The sequence below is a fragment of the Juglans microcarpa x Juglans regia genome, chromosome 6D (assembly GCF_004785595.1).
Source record: "Juglans microcarpa x Juglans regia isolate MS1-56 chromosome 6D, Jm3101_v1.0, whole genome shotgun sequence".
Taxonomy (NCBI): domain Eukaryota; kingdom Viridiplantae; phylum Streptophyta; class Magnoliopsida; order Fagales; family Juglandaceae; genus Juglans; species Juglans microcarpa x Juglans regia.
The window spans coordinates 36,482,250-36,509,297 of NC_054604.1; the positions used below are offsets into that span (position 1 = coordinate 36,482,250).

At 37.1% G+C, this 27,048-nt stretch overlaps 4 protein-coding genes and 1 pseudogene across 5 annotated transcripts; 3 read left to right on the top strand and 2 right to left on the bottom strand.

Annotated features, from left to right (window-relative positions):
• Positions 1–424: 424 nt before the first annotated feature.
• Positions 425–8,475, top strand: LOC121234163 (annotated as a pseudogene).
• Positions 8,476–8,667: 192 nt separating this feature from the next.
• Positions 8,668–9,907, bottom strand: LOC121234164 (fatty acid desaturase 4, chloroplastic). Its single transcript, XM_041129987.1, has one exon. The coding sequence runs from the start codon at positions 9,776–9,778 to the stop codon at positions 8,846–8,848; it is 933 nt and encodes a 310-aa protein (XP_040985921.1). The 5' UTR covers positions 9,779–9,907; the 3' UTR covers positions 8,668–8,845.
• Positions 9,908–10,970: 1,063 nt separating this feature from the next.
• LOC121234162 lies at positions 10,971–15,280 on the top strand. The gene is made up of 7 exons (XM_041129986.1): positions 10,971–11,422; positions 12,104–12,244; positions 12,348–12,713; positions 13,172–13,417; positions 13,663–13,755; positions 14,380–14,580; positions 14,817–15,280. The coding sequence occupies exons 1-7, from the start codon at positions 11,105–11,107 to the stop codon at positions 15,030–15,032; spliced, it is 1,581 nt and encodes a 526-aa protein (XP_040985920.1). The 5' UTR covers positions 10,971–11,104; the 3' UTR covers positions 15,033–15,280.
• Positions 15,281–15,370: 90 nt separating this feature from the next.
• On the bottom strand, positions 15,371–17,725 carry LOC121234166 (cytochrome P450 716B1-like). Its single transcript, XM_041129988.1, has 4 exons — positions 17,219–17,725; positions 16,494–16,935; positions 16,112–16,299; positions 15,371–15,995 (listed from the first exon to the last, which is right to left on the bottom strand). The coding sequence occupies exons 1-4, from the start codon at positions 17,708–17,710 to the stop codon at positions 15,693–15,695; spliced, it is 1,425 nt and encodes a 474-aa protein (XP_040985922.1). The 5' UTR covers positions 17,711–17,725; the 3' UTR covers positions 15,371–15,692.
• A 6,568-nt stretch (positions 17,726–24,293) lies between these two features.
• On the top strand, positions 24,294–26,803 carry LOC121234411 (CRS2-associated factor 2, mitochondrial). 2 transcript variants are annotated; one of them, XM_041130343.1, is made up of 5 exons: positions 24,294–24,890; positions 25,441–25,568; positions 25,656–25,881; positions 26,023–26,150; positions 26,300–26,803. In XM_041130343.1, exons 1-5 carry the CDS (start codon positions 24,398–24,400, stop codon positions 26,351–26,353), a joined length of 1,029 nt encoding a protein of 342 aa, XP_040986277.1. In that variant the 5' UTR covers positions 24,294–24,397; the 3' UTR covers positions 26,354–26,803. The 2 variants fall into 2 exon arrangements, with proteins under 2 accessions (XP_040986277.1, XP_040986276.1); XM_041130342.1 differs by having other exon boundaries at positions 24,300–24,890; positions 26,267–26,803.
• Positions 26,804–27,048: the final 245 nt, after the last annotated feature.

Below are 27,048 nucleotides of genomic sequence, written 5' to 3' on the forward strand. Positions count from 1 at the left end.
AAATTTATTTTTTTATAATTTCTTATAATAAACTATTATCTTTTTCTTAAATGTATTGTAGGAAACTTTCTTATTTTAAACTTATATTTAAAACAGAATGCGAAGAGTTATTCGGAAAAATAATATCTATAGTTTAAAAAGAGAAATATTTTAGTCATAAAAAGATTACGTAAAAATAAATTTATAAAATAATTTAATTTGATACGATATATTAGATTATAAAATTATTTTTATTATAAATTTACTTTTCTTAATCTATTTGTGTTTGAAAAGTCGGTGTTAAAAAAGAATACAGGACAAAAAAGTCAAGGTGACATGATCCAACGGCTGAGACTATGAGAGGTGGATGTTGATGTGGAGAGTTTTAAATGGACCTGTGGACGTGTTCATGAATCATCGCGGCTGGAACAAAACAGTCGATCAAATCATCAAATTAACGATAATTTTGAAACCGTTGAAGAGGTTGCCGAGTAGTATATATACCCTACAAAAATTTTGACAGAGAACATAAGATGAAATGAAATAACCAAAAAAAACAGCTACCCCCTCGAAATTCCATTCCAAAAAAAGGAACAACAGAGCGACAGAGAAGTGAGGGTTGGAATTCGGAAAAATGATAATTTGGGCGAAACAGTTGAAGACTGCGTTTGGGGCTTCCTTTCTTTGGCTCATTTGCTTCATTTACTTCACTGAGGTTCTATTCTTCATCTCTGTGTGTGTGTGTGTGTGTGTTAGCTAAATGCGGTGGTTTTATCCCGAAATGCGAATCTATTGTTTTTCCCCTTTTGATGCCGTTTCTGGGAGTCGGAGATCTTTGCATTCACAGTTTTGGGTTTCGGGGTCAGGTGATTTTCGTTGGTTCTTTGTGAAGTTATTTTTGGGCACTTGGTTATTGCTGTTGGGATTTTTTCTGTTTTCACTGGAAAATATTGGAATTCTCTTATCTATAAATCAAATTCCTGTGTTTGCGCTAATATAATGATTATGGTCAGTTTTGTAGCTTAATTGAGTTTGTTTGGGATGCAAGATTGTGGCTGAGCCGAAGGAGTAATTTTCCTTGAGCGTATATGTTTTTACTTCCCTTTCCACCTTATGTTCAATTCTCACCAACATTTTACAATTAATTTGTGAATATAGGGGTTCAGATCTTTTGTATGGACAGCAGTTTCTTACCAGCTGAAAGATAGGCTTAAGTTATCACCCTCGGGCTCCCAGTTTGTGTCTTCAATAGCATTTTTTCCGTGGAGCATTAAACCATTGTATGGGTATGGATCTTTCTTTTACTCAGTACACCCACTTGAAGCCGCACATATGCACGTACGCACGCACTCATGCATATCTGTTCAAAATCTTGTGCTAAAGAGCGTGGAGGTTGATGATAGTGAAGATATTTAGGTTCATGTTTATAATGTAGTTTTTACAGCATTCTTGCATTTATTGGAGATGAACTGATTCGACCTTGGCCTTAGAGAAATTTAAGGTATAAAAGCAATATGTAATCAAGTCAAAAATACAAAATCAGAACGATTTATTTAAATTTTAAATATGATATCAGAAGATGTGTATGATATTGACTTTTAAACTTGTAATATATGTGTGTTCATAAGGATATTCAATGGGTAGGCAAAGCAATGCGGATCCATTTCAATATATATATGCCTCGAAAAAGATTAAAAAAAAGGAGCACATCATACACAAATGTGTATAACAAGTAAAAGACAGTAATTTAACTGGAGAGGCAATCAAACTTCTAAATTTATGGTATGACGGAGGGCTGTGCTAGAAAGCAGCCTTATGGATAATTTAATTGATTATCTTTTTGGGGAATCCGTTGGTTTATCTCATATGCAGAATTCTGTCGGACTGTATCCCTATTAAGGGAAAGAAAAAGGATTCCATACTTAGTGATTGCAACAGTGCTCTCTCTTGTGCCATGGCTTATTTTAGGCCTAAATGCAACCCTGAGGAGTTCCGCATGGCACCTCATTATCTTCTTAACAGTGCAGAATCTGGGCTCAGCCATGGCAGATGTCGTAGTTGATGCAATGATAGCTGAGGCAATAAGGTTTGAGCGGTATGTGCACAGTTCAAGTTTCATTTCCATTTATCTGTAGGTGAACTTTGAGTGCATATTGACTAGCCCACTAGCTTACCTGTCAATGGCATAAGATTTAATTGCCATACAATCTTAACTTTTTAATTTCCAAGTCCTTTATCTTGGGGACTCAGCATGATAGTGATAGGTCCAATATGAGACTTCTCTAATTGATTTTGCATGGTGGAATGTAATCTGAACATTCCCTAGACAATAGCTATATCTCGTGCTTGTCTGGTACCAGTTTGTTAATATTTTGCTTAGAAAACTACCTTTTATTGCTGCAAGCATGTCTATCTGATTTGGTATAAGGTATTGATTATCTAATATAGGTTAAGACTAAGATCTCATACACTTGATCAGGACCTCATTTGCTGGAGACCTCCAGTCAATATCTTGGTTGGCGATGGCTTTGGGAGGAATATGTGGAGTATGTTAGGAGGACTTGCATTAGCCAACTTGCAGATAGATACAATTTTTCTTCTTTTTACTATACTTCCAGCCATTTTTTTTTATAAGTAATAATCTTTATTGATGTGAATGAAATTAGGCGAAGCCCAAGTACACAGAAAATATACTAAGTGAGGCACCTAATTACATTCTAGTAGACTAGAAAGAAGATAAAAACTCATGAACATTCCCTCCCTTCAATACAATAGCAGAAAACCACTGGAAAATAGAGAATACAAAAAAGTTCCAGATTTCCCCCATTGCACGCTCCTTGTTATTAAAGCACCTGTCATTCCTTTCCAACCATAAACACCACATTAAGCACAAAGGAATTATCTGCCACACGGCTGCTAGTTGGACACTACTATGAGGTCTGTTCTAGCATGCTAATAAATCCACCACACTCTTGGGCATAGCCCAACTTAGCCCAGCTCTACTAAGAATACCAGCCCAATGCTCCCCAGCCACCTCACAACGTAAGAGCAAGTGATCTACCGATTCCCCACTCTTTTTACACATGTAGCACCTCTCCATGATCATCATACCTCGTTTTCTTAAATTGTCAACCATCAAGATCTTCCCAAGAGCAGCTGTCCAAGTAAAGAAAGCAACTTTAGAAGGCACTAATACCTTCCATATACTCTTCCAAGGAAAGAAAGTGGGCTGTAGGGCTGTCAAAACGTTGTAGAAAGATTTAATAGTAAACTTTTCTTTCCTCGTGTGAGTCCACAACATACGGTCTCCCCCATTGGCCCCTAGCTTTGCTGAATACAAGTAGCTGTAAAAATCTGCCATCTCTTCTAGTTCCTAGTCCTGAACATTTCTTGTAAAAGTAACATTCCAAGTGACCATCCCATTGGCACGACATAGAACTTCTGAAACTAGGGCTTGCTGATTTCCAGCCAAATTAAAAACAATTGGGAAAGCCAAACAAAGAGGGCTCTCCCCACTCCATACATCGAACCAAAAGCGGATACGTGTTCCATCACCCACCTCAAACTTAAGATGTTTTTCAAAGGTATTCCACCCCTTCCTTATGAATTTCCACAGGCTTACTCCGTAAGACCCCCTACCCTCCTTAGAGCACCATCCCCTCTAGGGCTGAGCAAAAATCCGACAATCCGACTCCGAATCTGACTCCGCACCGGCTCCGGTCGGAGGTTTTTTCCTCTTGGAAGTCGGAGTCGGAGTCATTGATGAACCGACTCCGGCTCCGCTCCAATCCGACTCCGACCCTCCAACTCCGCCTCCGCCTCCGACGTGCCCTCCGACTCCGCCTCCGCCTCTGATTTTACACATATTTTATAAAAAGATGTGTTTTTCTATATATTAATTATTTAAATTTTATACAACTATATCTTATATAGTTAGTTAAACTCAATAATATACTAGTTAAATAATATATTTATACTATAATATATAGACTAAATTGACTAATAATAGTTTAGTATATAACTATATATAAATATCATACTATTACAAATTTACAATATTACTACCATGTAACACTAAATTACTAATGTATAAATATAAAAGCATGTAATACTAATGTATATATAATATACTATAAACACTAAGATGCATAATAACATCAACATGTAATATTGTAATACTAATGGTAAACACTAATCTATAAATTTATAATAACATATAATACTAATGTATAATAACTAAAGTATTATTCATATAAATTACTAATAGTATTAATTACTATATATAAATTAGTAAACCACTTTAAGCCTATATATAAATTACTATATAAATCACTATAGTATTAATTACTAATACTATATTACTATATGATACTATTAACTATAGTGATATACTAGTATTAGACATTAGTGTACTAATACAATCAGTGATATAGTTAGTATAATATTTATACTAATACTATAATATAGTTATACTAAATTAAAATCACTCTAATATATAATTATGCTAATCACTATAACTAATACTAATACTAATATAGACTATAGTTATAACTTATAGTATTATAACTATACTAAATCACTATAACTTATACTAATATAGTTATACTAAAATTTAAATCACTATAACTAATACTAATATAGTTATATTACTATAGGGTACTATTAACTATAGTGATATACTAGTATTAGTATACTAATACTATTAGTGATATAGTTAGTATAATATTTATACTAATACTATTATATAGTTATACTAAATTAAAATCACTATAGCAAAAGTTTAATCAAAAGTTAGTATGTTACATGTTTTATTTAGTTGTATTTTTTGTTATAATCAAAAGTTTAATTAGTTTAGATTGTAATGTTGAGAAAATTGAAATTTGAAAGCCCACAAATTTTTTTTTTTTAAAAAGTGGGCCAAATATGAAGTTAAAAAAGACAAAAAAAATAAAAAAATCCGACTCCGCTCCGACAAGTCCAAGTCGGAGTCGGAGTCGGAGCGGATTCTGTACGTATCGGAGTCGGAGGTCGGATTCGACCTCCGACAAAGTCGGAATCGGAGTCGGAGGGCCCAACCTCCGACTCCGAAACAGTCGGTGCTCAGCCCTAATCCCCCCCACACACAACCATACTTATGATCAATAACCTCTCTCCACAGCGAATTCCCTTCCATATGATACCTCCACAACCACTTCCCTAAGAGTGCCTTGTTGAAAACACACAAATTTCGCACCCCTAACCCCCCATTCGCCAATGGACAGCTCACCCTTTGCCAACTCACAAGGTGAAGTTTGGATTCCTCCCCCAATCCACCCCACAAAAAAGCTCTAAACAACTTTTCTAACCGGTTTGCCACACCCACTTTCGATAGATATAGCCGCTTCCATCCTGAAAGTCGTTGCTCAACCTTCTCTACCACTTCATCCCAAATGCTCCTTGCTTTGAAAGACGCCCCCAAGGAGAGACCAAGATATTTCATAGGGGAAGAGGCAATTTTGCAACCTAGTAACTCCGCTAAAGAGGCTATATTGTTCACCTCTCCCACCGGAACCAACTCCGACTTCCCCAAGTTCACCTTGAGTTCCGAAACAGCTTCAAAACACAACAAAACTGCCCTTAAAGCTTGAATCTGGCCACTAACAGCATCACAAAAAATGAGCGTATCATCTGCAAAAAGTAAATGAGAAATGGAGCTGGTTACTATCTTGTGGTTTGGTGGAGGAGAATTCTGTAGGCAGTAAACTGTCGCCTTTATTTAATAATCCAAGAAAGTCCCACATGGTCAACGGGAATGCCAGTATTCTGGATGATGATAATTTATTGGAAAAGATGTCCAACATCAGCACTTCAAGGAGAAAGAAGAGGACAAATAACAGCAAAAAGGCAGCAGTTGACGCTCGTGAATCCCAGATTCCTGAAATAGGTGACTCCTTGGCATTACAGTGGTTCCACTCTCTGAAAGCAGCTGCTTACAGTTTGTGTCATGCTTTTAAGCAGCCAATCATTTTGAGGTAACTAAAAGAAAATTTTCCTACTGAATGGATTGATATCATGATGGTTACATGCCACATACCAATGAGTTCCTCTCTAGGATCTTTGCCATTTTAAGGCAGTCAATTGAGATGATCATGATCACTCAAATACTTAGTGTTGCATGGTCCAGGATAGCCTCCAGGATGGGTGGTTAAATCATCTTATAGGATCAAGTTTTCCTTAGATCTACCTGGTGGAAGTGCAGTTTAAATGTGCCTCCACATTGTTAATTTGTTTCTTCTCCTTGTTGTCAATCTAATTGATACCCTAGACTTGTTATGCTTGTCATTTTTCTTCTATGGATTTTTGCATTCTTTCTAATCAAGGTTACTTTTGATTTCAACTTTGCTCTCAGGAATCCCAGACCAATGACTTGGTTTTTCCTAGCACATGTTACTGTTCCAAATCTCTCAACAGTGATGTTTTATTACCAGACAGAGTTCTTGAACTTGGAAGCATCTTTCTTGGGGACAGCACGTGTTGTTGGATGGTTAGGCCTCATGCTTGGAACCTTCATTTATAACAAGTACTTCAAGAAAATGAAGTTACGAAGAATCCTCGTGTAAGTACTACAAGGTCCAATTTGTGTTTCTATGGCAGGAAAACCCTTATTTTTCTTTTAAGACTAATTTGGTGAATAATGCTTTGATCATTATCTACGCAGGTCGGCTCATATTGGTTTATCTCTCTTGAGTCTCCTAGATATTGTGCTAGTGTCTCGAATGAATGTTACCTTAGGAATATCAGATAGGATCATGGGTCTCTGGGGATCTGCTCTTGCTGATGCAGTCAATCAACTCAAGTATGACACACTTTTCACATACTCAGCCTTCCTCTGTTTTTTTAGTTGTAGAAATCACACATGAAGTTTGTGAAACTTCCATTTTCCTTATTAATGTTGACTATGCTTCATGAACTGCGGGTTTATGCCATTCCTGATCTTGTCTGGACAGCTTTGTCCTCCGGGAATTGAAGGGACTCTATTTGCCCTTTTTATGTCAATAAACAACTTGGGATCCACTTTGGGATCATTCGTCAGTGCTGGGTTGGCTTCAATTTTGAACATCTCTTCTGGTTCTTTTGACAACCTTCTCCTAGGCATTGCCGTTCAAGTTCTCTGCACTTTCATTCCAATTGCTTTCCTGTTTTTGATACCAAAGGAAGCTACGGGAATATCAGCATAGATAGCTACAGAAACATCTCTTCTCGCACGAATATCAGCATAGATAGCTACGGGTAGAGGCTATATGCTTATTGAAGTATGAAAAAATTATTGGTGGAGTTACTTTCTAGGTATGGCTGCTATACTTTAGGTACATTTACTTAAATGCTTACATTTGGCCCACATTTTTATCTGGCGGTTGAACTGCAGGTATGCCTCTTACCCTGGTGGTTTCAGAGGCATTTTTTTTTTTTTCCTTTTTGGAGTTTCATTAACTTTTGAGCTTATGGTGGTGCCATGATTGTTGCATTCTAAGTGTAATTAGAAGTTCTGTACTTTACTGTGCATTTTTCTGATTCGGCAAGCTTATTGATTTTGTTATATTAACATCCTGCTCATTATTTCCAGGTATTGGTTAGTGGTTTTGAGGTGATTTCTGTTGGAAAGAAAAGCTTGTTCGATCTGTTCCAACTGAGTTAAATAAAGACCATAATGAAATTTTAGAGCTTGCTCAGGTTATTGGAGTTTTCTATGTTTTTTCTTCCTTTAAATTTTGTCCTTAAATGCCCACATTTGGCGTTCTCTCTCCGGTTTTTTTTTTTTTTTTTTTTTTTTTTAAATTTTAATTCTTTTATTGAACCTTTCACGTTCGCTAAGCCTCGAGGCTTTGTGACTGTTGATGAAGTTGAGAGATGGCTCTCTTGGACCTCCAGCCGTGCTATCGATACCCTTGATACTGTACTAGATGTATGTTTTAACTATCGATTCCTTTTTTTTATTTTATTATTATTATATATATATATATATGTATGTATGTATGTATAGTGGGATCAATGGGGCTCAAAAAAACTTGTTGCTTTTGCAGGAAGGTCTTGCAATGATTGATGATGGCCACAGAGATGGTAAACGCCGGTACTGGTTCCCGTGTATCGGCGGTCTCACCTTCAGTAGTTCATACTTGAACGCTTGATATTCAAACAACCGCAGCTTAATGCCTGTTAGGCTGCCACCTAAGGATAAAGGAGGGAAGTGATATATTATCATTTATTTTTGTAGTACTAGTACTAGTTGGTCCGATCGAAGGAATCATCTTTGCCACTTCTGTCTCTCCCCATGTGCAAGCATATCTCTCTTTGCCCTTACCACCCGATAGAGGCAGTTAGATAGACGTAGACATGCTCATGATGCGGTGAGATTGTGCCCTGGATATCTAATTGTCTTAATTGGCTCCACACTTGCAACTTTTGAGATTAGTTTTCTTTTTCTCAGGTTATCTGGGCTGTGCTCATTCCTTTTAGCTAGAAAAACAGGTTACTCAGGTCATGCAAAAAATAAACAGGTGGTCGCGCTTTGGTTGCGCAATCGTCGATGTTGTATCAAGTTCCCTAAACAACACTGATGACGTTGCCCTTTTGATCTTAATTAATATATGGTTCTGCCTATGTTGATGGTCTCATTTTACCAATGTCTCTAAACGACAACTTACAAAAAAATTAAACAAAAAAGTTGTCACGATGCATTTTGCTTATTTGAACGGCCTTCATTGTGCGAATAAATGTCTATCCACAAAATACATATATCGCATTGCAATTTGCAATAACACGCACCCACAAACAATGGATCAGCAAGAAAACTAGACCGTGTGAAAAAAGAAGAGGTAACCAGAGAAAGTCAGTGGGCTTTAATTTTAGGAGGAATCTCATTCTCTTCGGTCCACTCAGAGTTGGGCTCACTCCATGACCGGGGTCTCACCCCTAGCTTAAAGAACAACATCATCTCCAATGCTCCAAAAACCTTTTGTCGATCCAAGAATTCATTCCAAACCCCACTCACGATGCAGTAGTTGTTGTTATAAGGCGGACGATGATGATCAGCATGTTGAGAACGAGACACGAGCAGCCCTGCATCTTGCAATGCAACCACCAGTGGCGGTAGCTTGCTTTTTGTGGTGTGAGCCCAAGCATGAAATTGCTGGCTAAACATAATGCAGCCCGAGCACACCCACACGAATCCGTGAAAAACTGGGTCGTTGAAAGCAAGGTCTAATGGGAGCACTGTGAAGGTCACTGCTCGAGCAAGGGCGTGTAAGTTGTTCGCAAATTGGCGCCGAGTGATCGTCCATGGCCATTTATGGTGACCTTGAAATGCCTCTATTTGGGCACCAAAAAATGGAGTTGACGCTCCGCCATAGTTGTCGATACCCCAGTGGTAAACTCCGGACCCAAGGTCTGCTAAAATGTAACCGACCCAGCCTGCTAAAATGGGCTCGAGCCATAGGTGTGATTCTGCTGCACCCGTTGCTGCTTTTCCTAGAGAGATGAGCACCGTGGTGCACCCACTTGCCACCCATGCACGATGAGACCATGTTGATTTCAGTGTCGGGTCGTGGAGAACGGGACGGTTAGGATCTGTGACAGAAACTGGTGAGGGATCGAGCCGTGGCTCCAAATCTAATTGGTCAGAGTTACGCCTTGGCTTGGCGGTGGTGGTGGTGGTGGCGGTGGCGGACAAGCAACATACGCGGGTGCGGATGAACGGCCGGTGGCACCGGTGGACATGGTGCCGGAAGCTTAAAGGGTACTTGTGTTGAGCTAAGATTGACATTGGAAAGTAGTGTCGAAGAAGAAGTCCCAGTTCTAGTGCCTAAGGGGAGGGCGGACTTAATTATATGAATGACTTGCAACATAGAATAGTGGCTGCGGAAGGGGCTGGTGGCTTTGTGGAGGGGAATGAACCAGACTATGATGTGGTGAGCATAGAGTGTGCGTGTCTACTGTCTAGAGAGGTTGTGGGGTGGGTGTTGGATCACACTTTTGTTAAGGTTTTCTTGGACGTCTTTGACACTCAAAAGTCCTTGGCTTTCGTTTGCCAATCCCAGTGGCAAGCAAGCTTGCATGTGGTCCATTTAACATTAACTTGGCCTTATTCTGAGCCATTGGATTGACTTCTGATAATATGGTGTGGGTGCTGAAGTCCCAAAAAAAGGGGTTTTTATTGGAGTATTGTTTCTAATCATAGTAGCAGGTGAGGCATATTCGAATCCTACAGCATCCACGATCTTCAGAAATGTCATGATTTATCGAATATCATTATCCTAATGTCAAATTTAGAGTGGGTAATGGTAGTACGTACACACTAAAATCAATCCATTTCTACTCTACTTGCATGCTTTTCCCTCATCCCATCTTTCTTTTTTCTTTTTTTTTTGAAATAAAGAAAAATAAAGGAATGCTAATTACCATTTTTTTTTTCCAAAAATCTTTTTAAAGTGGCAGCTATTATTTTCCTCCTTGCCAAACGCCCTTACTCTTGGCATCCTCCTCCTCCAACCCCTCCACCGGCAATCGCCAAGCCGTCACTGTTGGTGTTCGCTCTCCTCTGGGCCTATGGTCCAATGACCCTGATTGGGCCTTTAGCCCTTTTTACAAAAATTGTACTGGACTCTTTAATCTTGGTCAGGCTTTTATCCCAAGTATTTCCCAACCCCTCTATGGATAACATGATTTGATAAGAAGAGGGGAGGAATCATGAATCCGCCAACCAACAACCCTTTTGGAAGCTAAAAAAATCAGTCATAATCTCACTGTATAATGCTGCAGCAGCAGCATCATCATCAGTTTTTTGGAGATCTTTGTATGTCAGAAACACTAATAGAGACGAAACAAGGAGGACAAAATCATGATGTTTGGTATCGAGTTTGGGCTAAAAATAGAAGATCTAGACAAGTTTGTACTAATAATAAAAAGGGCAACACAACAATATATATACTATATAAGAAAAAGGATGCAATTCGGAGAAAGTAAAAGTTGTCTTCCATGGAGAGATAAGGAGACGGGGAACGTGGGAGGAATCGATTCCTTCACACCCACCCCCCACATCTGTCACTGATTAATTATTTCCCCGTTCTACCCCTCTTGCTCTCCCATACCCATGGCTCCTTCACCATATTTGCTTTCCTTCTTCTTCTTCTTCTTCACCGCGGTTTCTTTCTTCTCTCCACTTCTACATGCGGCAAAGTTGCCATTTTGCCCCCGGGACGTTCTCCCTCTGCTGCCCAGGCAAGTCTCGTGGCCTATCCTCAACTCGCTCCATAGCCCAGTGGACCTTCTGCCCTCTTTCGTGGGCGCTGCTTCGTCCCCAAACGACACTCTGGAGTGGAAGGGCGCGTGCTTCTACGAGAACAGGGCTTGGATCGAGTTCCACAACAAGAGCGGCTCTGAATTTGGCGGTGGAATCCTTCACATCAAGGTCTGGTTATTGAGTTCACTGACCTTTATTTTTGTTCCTTTCCCTTTTTCTGGCTCTTCGATTTCTGTTGGCTTTCTTGACTTTTTGAGTATCGGTATCTGGGCATTTGTCGAATTTGGCGGTGGAACCCTTCTGGTCAAGGTGTGGGATGAACTTGATCTGGATTTCTTTCCCTGCGTGGTTTCTTGAATTTAACTAGTTTTCTTGGAGTTCGGAATTTTGACTATCCGGTTGTTGCAGTTGTTGAACTTTATTGCTGGTCTTGAGTCGAACTCATATAGATGTTACTCTGATGGGTGAGTCTGAGGGTTCGTGGCTTGCAAGATACATAATTAGTTACGCCTCGTCCGGAATTAGATTGTAGCTGGTTTAAGTTTCGATTATGATTCAGGGTGTAATTGAGACTAAACACATCATAGTATTGCATCATATAAATGTTTTTGAGTTCTATCATATTCATAAATCTTTCGAGGACTTGTGGTCCAAAAGGTACTCACTTTGGCAGTGGTTTCTTGGATACGTCGAGGTTTTTCTGTTTCTCATTGAAAGGCATTTGCTTCGATGCTGCTCATTCTGCTAGTGTCTCCTGATTATGATATGGGGTGCTGTTTCAAACACTGTAGGTTGTCTTTTAGCTGATGAAAGAATAAATCGTTAAGAGTTATATTTGTGCCTGTCCAGGTAAGCAATGCTCATAGTTGGACATGCATGGATCTTTATGTCTTTGCAACTCCATACCGTGTGACGTGGGATTACTATTTTTTATCTCGGGAGCATACATATGAGTTTAAAGAGTGGCAAGGAAAAGCTGAGTTCGAATATGTAAGTTGCCACTTTCTGTTATTGAAAACTTCATCAACTATTTTTTTTTTCCTGGCGCATGAATTTTGTGGTAGAAGTGGCTTTTAGTTTCTACCTGAATCAGGTGAAAAACAGGGGAGTCTCTATCTTCCTCATGCAAGCAGGGATGCTGGGAACTCTTCAAGCATTATGGGATGTCTTCCCCTTATTTACAAATACTGGATGGGGTGAGAACTCTAACATTGGATTTCTCAAGAAACACATGGGGGCATCTTTTGAGCAACGTCCTCAACCCTGGGTGACAAACATCAGTGTTGATGATATTAACTCTGGCGATTTCCTTGCGATATCCAAAATTCGTGGCCGATGGGGTGGTTTTGAGACTCTGGAGAAGTGGGTCAGTGGAGCATATGCTGGTCATTCTGCTGTTTGCTTAAAGGATTCTGAAGGAAAGTTATGGGTTGGTGAATCAGGCCATGAAAATGAAAAGGTGCAACTATGAAACAAAATTATAGCATGGTCTTCCTTGTAGCATGCAGCTTTTTTTTACTGATATCCCTTGATATCAATATTTTTGTGATATTTTCTTCTAAATATATTTTAGGAATTTATAGTATATCTCTACTCAGTAAATTATGGGAAAGCATCTCTGATCGTGCTATCCTGGCATGATCTTCCAGCTGACAATCACAAGGATTGGAAGCAACCAACAAAACAGTTTAGGAAATATTGTCCGCCTAATTTACAAACTTTTAGATTTGGGTGTGTACCCAATTTTTTTTTTTTTTTTTTCATTTTCTTTGGTCTTAATTTTTTTTTATTAGCTGAGCATCCGTCTCTCTCTCTGATAAGTAACAAATAGCCTAGTATCTTATATAAGGTCTACTTTTATGTAACTAGGATTTGGAGTTAATGTGCCAGTGTTTTATCTCTACTTTTTTTTTGTAGGGAGAAGATGTAATTGCCATGTTACCATGGGATGAGTGGTGGGATTTTGAGCTGAATAAAGATGATTCCAATCCCCATATTGCTTTGCTTCCGCTGCATCCTGATATAAGAGCAAAGTTCAACGAGACTGCTGCATGGGAGTATGCTCAGAGCATGGATGGCAAACCATATGGTTATCATAATATGATATTTAGTTGGATAGACACTATAGACAGGAACTATCCACCTCCGTTGGATGCTCACCTGGTATGTATATTTTAATAGGATAACGATTGGCAGATTTAATTCAAAGCATTGTGGTTTCTCAGATATCTCAGAAATGGTACCTTTATGGTAGTCTTGGCAACTTTTATCTGTCAGATTAGGATGATATAACACCCTCTCTCTCTCTCTTTCTCTCGTGTGTACATGCGCATGCGCTTATGGCTGAAAGGTGTGAATCTTAGGCGTGCTTAAGTTAGTGGTTCTGACTGTCAAATGTAATTCTACAGGTTGCTTCTGTAATGACAGTTTGGAATCAAATACAGCCTGAATATGCTGCTAACATGTGGAATGAAGCCTTGAACAAACGACTTGGAACTCAGGTATTTTTTTTATAAGTGAAATAAAATTTTATTAAACCAAGTAATAAGGCATAGCCCAGTACACAGGGAGTATACCAGAGACAGTTAGGAGCTAGAAAAGGAAAAAAGAAAATCATGAAAACTAGTCCGATTAAGAATAATAGCTGAGGCCCAAAGAAATAAAGTATAGAACTCAGGTATCATAACAGCCCTTCATCTACTTTTGTCGCTTTGCTTGTTAGGTTAGCTTATTGAGGTGTAAGTTGAAGCCATGAAATATATTTATGCAAAAGATAGATAGCCTAGCATTAAAGAATGAGTTAGATGTAAGTGGTTTGAAAAACACAAGCCTGTCACTGTAGACCATATGGGAATTTGTTACCTTGAAATTCCTGTCATGCCTTACCTCCTTGGATCAAAAATAGATATTATGGCCTAATCTAAACCCTCCTAACCATTAGATCTGATGGCTAGAAGATTGTTATATCAACTTCTCTACATTTTCCTTCCTTTTTTAGGTTTGCTTAGAAGTCAAGCCTTTGACCAAGATCATTAATTGAGAGCAAAAAATGGACAAGATCATTTTTAAAATTCATTGTTATTCATGATTCTTGTATTATCTGAGTTGGTTCGTGTTCCATGCAGGGTCTTAGTCTTCCTGATATTCTTGTAGAAGTTGAAAAGCGTGGGTCGTCTTTTGATGAATTGCTGACTATACCCGAACAAGACGACTGGCTTTACGCTGATGGGAAGTCAACATCATGTGTTGCTTTCATTCTTGAAATGTATAAGGAGGCAGGGTTGTTCGATCCAATTGCCAGCTATATTCAAGTCACCGAGTTCACAGTGAGTCTGTCAATTAATAAATTCCTTTCTATTCTGGAGTAAAATCTCATTATTGCATCAGCTCATAAGTTTGGTTTATAAGTATACAAGTAAAGAAGAAGACAGTACATTATATACAGCATCTGAATGATAAGACATCTGCAGTTGTACCGGTTGTATGTGCAGATATCTTATGTCACTGGTAGATTGTACCCCCTCTTTCTATATATTAATTTATTTCTCTGCCACGAATGCAGATAAAGGATGCTTATAACCTCAAGTTTTTTGAGAGTAATTCAAGCCGGCTGCCAAAATGGTGCAATGATGGGGACAATGTGAAGCTCCCTTTTTGTCAGATTCGAGGGAAGTATCGAATGGAATTACCTGGATACAATTCCATGGAAGCATACCCGCATATGAACGAAAGATGTCCATCTCTGCCTCCTAAATACTCAAGGCCACAGAATTGTTAAGTCATTTTTTCTTTTACTCTGGAAATTTTATACACGACGATGATAGCATGCCAGGCTCCTTCACTGGTAGGTCTACTGTATAGTATTGTTTGATACAATGGTATAAACTGATCCAAATGTGAAGGATGTTTTTTTTTTTCCTTTTTAATCTCAGTTGTAAATATGGTGATCAGACGGTACAAAAAGAAAACCGTGTCCAACTTTTTCCCCTTTTAATCAGCAATATCAACTATTGAATTGTTGTACAATATGCATGAAAGCAAGAAGATGAATCGTCATGTCCATAGTATTAGTGTTTCTTTCTAGTCGTCTGGAATTTACCTTAACGAAATTGAAACAGAAAATTGTTTGGTCAAGTTACAAACAACCATGGGGACAGAAGCTTCCACTTTGTTCCCGCAGTGTCCTTGATCTTATGGGATGTTGTATTTGGAACTCAAGTTGTTCGAGTTTGGACTTTATTTTAGTGCAACTTAATCAGGTGGAAACTTGATTGTATATTTGAGTTAATTTTGCAACAGCGTACTCTCATTATGCAATCAGGATGTATAACAATAATGCTGTATAAGACAAGCACGAAACTAGTTCCAGTACTAAAGATCTTATAGAGGTGTATAAGACGGGCATTATTCTAGTTACAATACTAGCGATCTCGTAGAGCTAATATAGTTGTTTCTTTGGCATGAGTTGGATAGGTAGTCCTTGAGTTGGTACTGGTGTGGGATCCCTACAGAAGGAATTGTCGGCACGCAGCTTCCATGTGAACTGAGTCACCAGATGATGAATTGTGACAAGGGTTTCGATTCTTGCAAACTCGTATCCTGGACATATTCGCGGACCTCCTCCAAATGCAACGAAAGAGTAGGGCGGGACCGTTTGGTTTTCAAATCTACTTGGATCGAACTTTGATGGTTCTGGGAATATGCTACCGTCCATATGGGTTATTGATGTAGTCCAGAATATCTGAATGTCACAAATAGAGGAGCTTCAGTTCCATAATTGGATGAGGGAAATTTATATTGGAACAACAAAGAAGAGATCAAGAGCAGAGTAAAATCAAGAAATGGGATTTCACTCACTTGCCACCCTTCAGGGATTAGGTATCCACCAAACTCAATATCTTTCTGGGCGATCCTGAAGCCACCAAATACGGGAGGAATCATTCTCAATGTTTCCATTGCTACTCTCCAGGTGTACTTCATTTTGGCCAAGTCTTCCCAGGTTAGGAACTCTCCGGAAGGCTTGCTTTTAGTTATCTCTTCATGCTCTGCAAAATTTAATCAGCAGCCCACAAATGTGTCTTATATGAGCAAGATTCTACATAACTGGACCATTCTAGACCATTTCTCTTATTTGATTTTCTTAATGGTGAATGAAGTTACCGCGTTCTTCATCTCCAAGCATTCAAATTGATCTCGATTTTAAAATTCTATGAGAGAGAGGGGAGAGCTTCATGTATACCTTGAACAACAGCTGCATAAACAGCTGGTTCGTTGGCCAGAAGCCTCATTATAAAAGTTATCAGCACAGATGAAGTATCAAATCCTGCAACCATGACGACCATAACATTGTGTACAATCTCATTCACAGTAAGTGCTTCTTCATTGTCCTCATTGCGGATGCTAAGCAGGCAAGTGATGAGATCTTGGTGAGGAGAAGCAGCCTTATGCTCAAGTTCCACTCTCTTCTCACGTATGATGTCCTTGAGCATGTTCTGAACTCTTTCGCTTGCTCTCAGGCTGCAGTTGTAGCGTGTGAAGGGCAAGTTGATTGGGACCGACCACATTCCTTCTATCATCTCTTGGAAGCAAGCCACAACTGCCTCTCTTCGACCTCCTCGCTCAAGCCCGAATAAAATAGAACAAATTATGTCAAATGTGAGGGTCTTCGCTAGGGGCAACACCTTTCAGCAAGACATAACGTGTACTTCAGGGACTACAAAATTGTCAAATCACTTGCGCGCACATATATTAAGTATCTCATTTAAGCTGAGGAAATTCTAAAGTAAGCCATGTTCTGATTACAGTAAACTTCTCTTGTAAAAGGCCATTTACTTTTTGTAGTATGGAATTTTCCCTTTTCTTTTGGTTGTGCTAAGAAAGATAATGACGCTTTGGAAAAGGACCAAATATCTATTGAGTGAGAAATAACACATTTATCAGCCACATTCAACAAGTATCTCATACCTTGACTTGTTGTTTACCTTGCCAATGAATCTCAAGGTGTCTCCTGACTTCTTTATCCATTTTCCCCACATACTGCTTTAATGATTCAGGTTTTAAGAATGATACAAGTGCGCTTCTGACACGCTTGTGATCTTCAGCATTCAGCTCGAATATATTCCGGTCGCCCAAAATCATCCGAATAGACTGAGTTTGCCGGTTAGAAATTGTGCTGCTATCACTGGTGAATAAAAACTTGTTTGCAGCCTGCCCAGAAATGAACACTGTTGGTTTGCCGAAGAGGCTTAGCTTCGATATTGGACCATACTTTCTGATTCTTGCTTCTAGCCATTTTTCTGCAGTGTTGGCACGCATGGCTCGAAGGAGGCTTATGCTTTGGCCGATAAAGGGTATTCCTAGTGACCCTGGAGGCAGCCTTTTTGATGATCTTCTTCCCCATGAAAGGAGAAGGAAGATGGGCGTTAGGAAGAGGAAAATAGCCAGGATAATATTCATTGTTTTGGGTGTCTATGGTGTTTTGAAGATTGGTTGCGTGGGGAGATACAAAAGACCCATGAGAGTGAACTACCTAAATAGGCTCACGGAAGGAACTGAATTTCTTTTTCATTTTTTATCTTTATTTATCTTTTCGGTTTTTGTATTCTTTCTTTTTGTCTTCTTTTGGGTTGTAAACCCCTGACCTCTTCTTTGGAAAGATGAACAACAAACAAGGATGACATTGCTGTAGAATGTGATCACTCATTTAACAATTGGAAAACGTTGTGTCACAAGGAGAGGAGCTACATCATACATGCTTGGTTGATCAGATGACAACGTATCATGGTGATGTCCAACAAATTTGTCGGTTAGCTGGTTACTGGAATCTTTAAAGTCAAAAGCATGAGACAAATTCTATTGTTTATGTCAATGATTGTTTATTGGCCAATGTACTAAAACCCCCCTTTTTATTAGTTTTGTGAAGGTTTGGGTTTGTATGGTAGTGCAAATGGATGCGATTACCAAGGGTATATCTTGCTTGTTGACCAACTTTAATTGCTCCAGTTGATATCAGTACATGAATATTACAAAAGATTACATTCACATATTTTAAAGATATAAAGGGCATCCCATATTAATCTCAAAATTGTGATTCCATGGAGAATACGGCCAAAAGTTTTAATTTAGTACATGTTTCCAAATTTCAATGTGATCTAGAAGAATCTTATTTTCATACAAAACGACTGTATGGAGCTTACAAACTCTACAACTTCATATAGCATTACTCTTCTCCCCAAAGAATAATTACAAGAGGTCTGGGGCTTCCCTGGCGTTGGTCAACAACTCTATAACAAATCCCCAACACCATCAATCGGCCTTGGGGTGGAATATGGTTGCCACCGGTTGTAATTTTGTAAACATGAAACCCAGTCATGAGAGAACTGCAAAATAAAAAAAAATAAAAAAAAAAACCCAAATGACATTAGCATTGGAAGACTAAAATACATGTTGTACTCACACGGAAGTTTCCCATAACGCCTGTACATTTGTCAAGAACTCCAGCAAGAACCAAGTTTACCTATCTATAACATTCAAAGTTGAGTTCCACAATACTTGAACACACAACAGTTAAATGATCAACAACTGCTCATGGCTGAGCAAAGATACATATTGCAACATTATCACCATATGGTAACCATGGTTTTCTTCGGCCATAAGTGAGTATTTTTTAATTAGGTATGGAGCACCATCCTCTTTCGAAAACAAAAAACATTGTCTCCATGTGTAAAAAATGCATTTCGCAATGACTTTTAAGCCTCAATTTGAATTACAAAGTACATGATCTTTTCATGCAAAAAAGATCAACCAGTACAATCATCGGAGACAATTAGGATGTTGAAAAAATGCAGCCAATATAATTCTAGATTGTCAGCAATCACAACCTTCAGCATTTTCATTCCTATGAAAACATCAAGACCTTCAAGTAACCACAAACAAAATGAACTAGAATGCTTGTTGAGTTTCACACACGTCCTCAAATGCACAACCCAGAATAGATACGTCCATAGGATGTTTTTTTTTTAAAAAATCTTTCTTTCTAGTCATCTGGAGATTTCTTATATATTATGTTTTCCCTTCAATTTACCTTAACAAAGTTTAGAAAGAAATGTGATTGGTCAAGATACAAACAACCATGAGTACAAAAGCTTCCACTTTGATCCTGCAGTGTCCTCGATCTCATGGGATGTTGTATTCGGAACTCAAGTTATTCAAGTTTGGGCTTTATTTTAGTACATGAACTTAATCGTGTGGAAACTGCTGGTTAGATGCTGTAATTTTACCAGTTTGGACTTCATTCTAATCTGTGGTCGAACTCAATTGTATATTTCAGCTATTTTTGCAATATAGTATTCTCATTGTGCAATTAGGATACATGACAGAAATGCTGTCTAAGACAAGCATGATCAAGGTGTTTCCATTATTATTATTATTACCAAACTAGATATCTCATGGAGCTAACATAGCTTCTTTGGCATGAGTTGGATAGGTAGTCCTTGAGTTGGTACTGGTGTGGGATCCCTACAAAAGGAATTGTCGGCACGCAGCTTCCATGTGAACTGAGTCACCAGATGATGAATTGTGACAAGGGTTTCGATTCTTGCAAACTCGTATCTTGGACATATTCGCGGACCTCCTCCAAATGCAACGAAAGAGTAGGGCGGGACCGATTGGTTTTCAAATCTTCTTGGATCGAACTTTGATGGTTCTGGGAATATGCTACCGTCCATATGGGTTATTGGTGTAGTCCAGAATATCTGAATGTCACAAATTAAGGGGCTTCAGTTCCATAATTGTATAAGAGAAATTTATATTGGAACAGTAAATAAGAGATTAAGAGCAGAGTAAAATCAAGAAATGAGATTTCACTTACTTGCCACCCTTTAGCACTCTCGTTGGATTAGTCAAAGTTAAATGACATCTTTTATGAATGTAAGAGAAATTTGACTTTTAGCTATTCCATTCATATAAATCTCTACATTGGAATAGCTATTTTTTCATTATATAATAATAAAATAATATAAGATGAATTTGATTTTAGTTATTCACATCAAATCTCCACATTAGATTATACATTTATTCATTATATAGTAATGAATAACTAATCATTTCAAAAATATTTAATTTTTTAATTATTAATTTATTTTATTTTATCATATTTTACTATTCTACTTATTATATATTAATTAATAATCATATTCTTATTAAATTAATATATCACTAATTCAAATTAATATATCAATTGTGATCAAATATGTGATAAAAAGAAAAAGAGAGATAAATAATTAATAAAATATGTATTTGTTGTATGTACAGTAACCTTCAAATTTGAAAAAAATTTTGAAAGTCACTATAGCCAAATTCTAAATATTTAGAATTTGACTAATCCAATGTGAGTATATTTTGCTCTCTAATAGATAAATACTCATTGAATTTAACTTTTAGCTAATCCAATAAGAGTGCTCTTAAGAATTAGGTATCCATCAAACTCAATATCTTTCTGGGCGATCGGAAGCCACCAAAAATTGAATAAAATATTATTTAATTTTTCACTTTCATCTCAATTTATTTTATCTCACTCATTATCTAAACAATATCCTTGTGGTGCGATGATTGTGCCGCTAGATTTGACCGAATGTGTAATTTTATTTTTTAATTTATTTATTTTAATGATTCAAAAGTGAATATTAATAAATTTATATATGTGTTTATTTAGAAAAAAAATATTTAAAATAAAAGTTATACATCGTAAATGTAGCTTCCCTGATTGATCAGATGACAAAGTAATATTTATGTAAATGTACAAAGTTTTGTGAAAGGCTTCGGATTGTAATGCAGTGGATTTGGAGAATCACAAGTCACACCTTCCACCGGCAGAGTTGAACCATTCAGCTATAGATTATTAAACATAGAAAATTAAAATTATATATACTACACTATTATTTTGTTTTTATCTTATTATATAAAATGTGAAATATTTATTATCATGAAAGAAAAAAATAGAAAACTAATAGAGCAACCAAGAGATTCCACACACTCATGTGGCATATCAGTTTCCCTTTTTCTTTCCCTTCCTACCTTTTCCTTCCGAGATGTGCACGAACTGTTGCCCACAACTTGTCGACAACCGTCTTGAATGAAAGAACATTTCAAAAAAACTTGTAAATTGTTTTAAGAGTCGCACTACACCTATTGAAGGTGTAGCCCGACAAATTATTTCGAGAATGCTAAATATCTTTTTTTTCATACATTGTTTTAAGAGTCGCGCTACACCTATCGAAGGTATAGCCCGACAAATTATTTCGAGAATGCTGAATGTCTTTTTTTTCATACATTTTTTTGATATCCTTAAACATTAAAAAAAATTTCATAACATCATTAAAAATATACTTAATCATTAAGTTAAAAAAATGATATAAATCGCTAGCCACTTTCTGGTCCACTTGTGGTATTAACGTTGGAAAAGCTCTACTGCTCTAGCAAGACCATTCAGGCTATGGAACCCACCAAAGTGAAATGAGCTTAGTAACATTGAAAAACTTGAGATACAGAAACAGAATGTGTAAAATTGTCATTTTTGTCGATATTTCCCAACGTCGTGTAAAAGGAATGTGTAAAAATATTTCTTCCCATTCCATCTCGTGTATACCTGCCGACGAGTAGGGCTCCAACATTGGGGACTATAACTCATCTCGTACAAACATTCATCTTTGTTTGTCTCTAGGTTTATGTATTCTTTGTTTGTCTCTAGGCTCATGAAACAAAGTAAATTAAAATAATATTGTATGTAATCACTCATGATTGAAAATTATTTTATGTTAAAAGGATAGGAGCTATATTAGAAATGTAGCTTCCTTGGTTGATTAGATGAGAAAGTAACATTTATGATAATGTCCAAAAGTTTGGTGAAAGGATTGGATTGTAATGTAGTGGATTTGGAGAATCACAAGTCACACCCTCCACGGGCAGGGTTGAACTATTCAGCTATAGATTATTAAACATATTTTGCAGGAAAATATCCAATTTACTAACCTTGTGTAGGATATATCTAACTTGTTCATAAACTGTGCTAAATGACGTAACAGTATTAAACATGTTTATATTTGTTCACTGCATACTGTAAGTGCACGAACTGCATCGAAGTATAGTTTTAGCAAGAACGAGGTTCTTTGGACAGATAGAGGTGTCTAGATTGATGAGGTAAATCTTCTGATATATTAATAAGGTTAACAATACCCTTATATATTGACAAGAGAACTTGGATGTACTCTAACAACAAGTAATTAGCTCTAATAACGAAAGATGACAACTTTAGCTGTCCCGTTGCCACAAAATCTAAGATTAATGTTATGTTTGGTTATTCAATCAAATTCAATTCATTTCGGTTCAACTTAAACTAATTATTGATGAGACTCATTACTTTTTTAACTTCTCATAAAAAAATTAAATATATCTTAATAAAATTTACAAAATATTATTATTCATAATTCAATCCAACTCATCCTAATATCTAAATCTAGCTCCTAATACTTTTTCAATTCATTTATTAGGTCCTTTCCTTCGACTGGGGTGTAATGTACTTTTGTGTAAAATTATCGTATAGCTGTACAAGATATTGGATTAGTTAGTTAGGATTTGTTTTCTCTCTTTTACTATAAGCAGCAGCACCATGCAGTAATGGACAAGCACCATGGAATAAAGTTTGAAATTCCTTTTCTATTCTTTCTCTTCCTACTTTTCTTTCTCTCAATTTTTGACTCTTTTTTAACAAAAAAATAATAATTACAATCGTAAATAAGCAAATATCGTATAATTATTTAAACAAAAAAAATATAAAACTTACATAAAAAAATAATAAATTTTTAATAATAAATTTTACTCTTTTTCAAAACGACTAAATGAAACTTACACATCTCACAATTACATGTAATATTATTCTTTTTCCATTCATTGGCTTTTGCTTTTCCCTTTCCAGCTTTGTTATTCTTTACATATCTAAAGAAACAAAGTCCATGGTACCAAACTACAAAAATCACAGATGTTACACCCTTCAAACATCAAAGAAGAAATCCATCAAAGTTGATAGAACTTAAACAAGAATATTTCATTTGCTTCCTAAATTCATTTCAACTCATTATTATAATTTTTTTAAATTTTAATATAAAATATAATAAATAATTCAACTTTTTCAAATCTCAAAATAATAATAATATTAAAAAATAATATTTTATCATTTTATCTCAACTCAACTTAACTCACTTTAACATCTAAACACAAGTTTAAAAACCAAGAAAGTGAACAAACCGTTCTGGTCTCAAGAATCAATGCCAGAGACGAATTCTTCCTTTCCTTGAAAGTTTTGAGACTCGTTTGTTTTCGCAGATGAATTGAAATGAAAGTTAAAAATTAAATAAAATATTATTATAAAATATAATTTTTATTTTAAAATTTAAAAAAATTAAATTTTTTATTTTATTTTATGCGAGAATTTAGAAAAATTATAATGATTAGATAAGATTAGTTGAAAAATTTTGTAAAAACAAACCAAGTCAGATACCCGGCAACAATGAGCACCGATCAAATGCCCACACCCCCAGCCAAAGTGGTCGTGCTACCCTTCATAATTTTTTATTTTATTTTATTCTTGCAAAATTAAAAAAATTATTTTACTCATAATCCGTATATTATATATTTGATAAAGAAAAAAATAAAAATAAAAATTATACATAATGTGTGGTGTAAGAATGACGAATATCGAGCACTTTTAACTTAGATTTTCAGTTTGGGTTTGCCTTCCAGTTTGGATTTGCCTTTGTCACGTAAATACGAAAATTACCGGAAAGTAGATTACCGGATAGTATATGGTAATTTGTTTCTATCACAATAAGCGATATTATTAAAAGTTGGTAAATTTGATAAGGAAAATATTTAAACTGATTAATAAAATCAATTTTATTGACAGAATTTAAGCTAATAGCCTAATATCGTAAATTTGTGGGATTTTGTGTAATTTCTTTGGTAGGTACACTTTCCATTTGATAATTATGCAAGTAATTTTTAATCCTTACCACCCGCTCATTTCATCGCCAGCCCCCCCAGGTCACGGTCCGTCGGTCCCTGAGTGCGCTGAGTAGCACAAAACCTTCAATGCTCAAGTGTCTTCGCATGGCGCTTCAAATTCAAACCCTAACCATACGTCCCAATAAATATTTTCTCTGTTTTTCTCGTTTCTTAAGCCAATTCCTATCTAGAGACCCCTACGACCCTCCATTTTCGCCATCTTCTAAACCCCCAAAACTCAAGAAAACCAATAAGAACAATCCGAGTCACGCGAAAGACCCGACCTTGAACAGGCCCCTCAAGTCGGACCTTCCCTTCGACTTCAGATACTCCTACTCTGAGACCAACCCGTCCGTCGAGCCGATCGGATTCCGAGAACCCCCGAGGTTCTCTCCGTTCGGTCCGGGCCGGCTCGACCGTAGATGGACAGGGACCTCCGCCCCGGCCCAACAGCAAGTAGACCAAGAAAGCGTCGCGCAGGCGAGGAGCCGGGTTCTCGGTGACCCGCTTACGGAGGAGGAAGTTGCAGAGCTCGTGGAACATTACCGTCATAATGATTGTGCCAGCCAAATCAATCTGGGTAATTTTATATCCCAAATTATGAATCTAAAACTGGTTATATTTGTTTTTTGTTCGGTTTGCTCTTAGCGTCTTCTTTGGAAATGTATGTAGTTCTTGATCATCTACTTGACTTTGAGAGATACGGGTAAGGAAAAGCGTTTCTTTTTGGGAGTGTATGGCATTGAAAATGTGTTATTTTGGGAGATTACGGTATTAAAAATGTGTCATTTTGCTTTTTTTAAGAAGTTAAATGCCTAGATACAGAAAATGGCACTGGCTTGGGGTGAGCATTAAGAGACCTCTGGTGGAGAGGAGGCCAGGATTTCAAGGATTTTCGAGCTTTGGTGTAAGTGGGTTACTCGGGGTTTAGGCTTATCTATCAATCATTAAATGCAAGATAATAAAACCAAAAAAAAAAAAAAAATTGCAAGATAACAAAGATTGTGAGAACGTGGAATGTCTTTTGTAGACCAGGAACCGGTGCAATCACATTGCACACGCAAAATTTCAAAATTTTTCATATTTAATAAAAATGTATGAAAGTACCAATAATTTTGTTCTTGTGTTAGGGAAGGGGGGAGTTACTCACAATATGCTGGATGACATCCACAACCATTGGAAAAGGGCTGAAGCTGTGAGGATCAAGTGCTTGGGTGTGCCAACCCTTGATATGCATAATGTTTGCTTTCACCTTGAGGTTTAACTTTATTCACTATTCATCTGCACTTATTGAAGGATTTCCTATTTTTGGTTTTCAATAATGTAGATAGTAGTGTGTCTGTAGGACAAATCTGGTGGGAAGGTTATTTACCAGCACATTAACATCCTTCTTTTATACCGGGGTCGAAACTACGATCCAAATAATCGGCCAGTTATTCCTTTAATGCTGTGGAAGCCCTATGCACCTATATATCCAAAGCTTGTGAAGAATGTTGCTGATGGGTTAACATTTGAAGAAACGAAGGAAATGAGAAACAGGGGACTGAATTCTCCCCCGCTAATGAAACTTAGTGAGTGAAGATAAGGCTTGATGGCTATAGATAGATTAGTGTAATTCTTTCTTCTCGCAACTAATGCTTGAAAAATGAGTGATAAATTGCATGGAGACATGACTCTATAACCTCAATCATTATTGGATGATTTTGCTGCAGCTAGGAACGGCGTATATGTGAATGTTGTGGCGAGAGTGAGGGAAGCTTTCGAGACAGAAGAGGTGGTGAGACTAGACTGTACCCATGTTGGTACCAGCGATTGCAAAAAAGTAGGTTTGAAATTAAAGGTATGACACCTTATCTTCCAATATTTTTATGAAATTCATGATGCTCTTTGGAGGGAGTTGTGAGTTTCTACTCCAAGCTTATATAATTGTGGTTTTCATTTTTCTGATAAATTCAGGATCTGGTACCTTGTGTCCCCATTTTGTTCAAGGATGAGCAAATAATACTATGGAGGGGGAAGAGAGAGCAGGAACAGGAGTCTTAACTTATTGAAGGAAGATACAAGTTCAAAGATGCTTGGATGAGGTCCTAAAATTTGCCATGGACATTTTAAGCGATGCCCTTGCGGACAGTCGTTGTTCTCCAAACAGACAGCAGGCTGCAAGAAGAATTGATTGGTCCACACAGTCTGATGCTTAAATGAGATTGTTGGATTCATCTCGAGTCCTCTGCAAACTGTTTTGGGCATCCTGCCACCCTGACTGGACATATCAGCATGATGAGAGCATCTCTCCACCACCAAACTCATGTCATTACCTATAAAAAGCCAACAGGTCTGCCAGGCTAGTGTCATTTAGATTACCTTTGTGACTGCCTTCGGAGATATCCTAAGGTGTAGAATTGTGCTCCTAGGAATTCGACCTTTTGTAGTTTTTGAAACGGATTATTATTTTAGGGTTAACTTATTGAGAATTTTAGTTATATTATTTTTCAATCAAATAATTCTTTTATACAAGACCCAAATGGAGACTGTTCATGCAAACTTATACAGTTATATTTAAAAAAAAATTAAAATTACAATAATATCCTTTATAAAATGATTTCTTTTTTTCTTTTACTCTCATTCATCAATGAGACTGCACATGCAATCCTCCACTCAGGATTGCAAATATAATTTCTCTTCTTTTTTATAACTGCTATAAAAATAGGCCTTCTTTTTTTTATAAGGCAAACATCCAA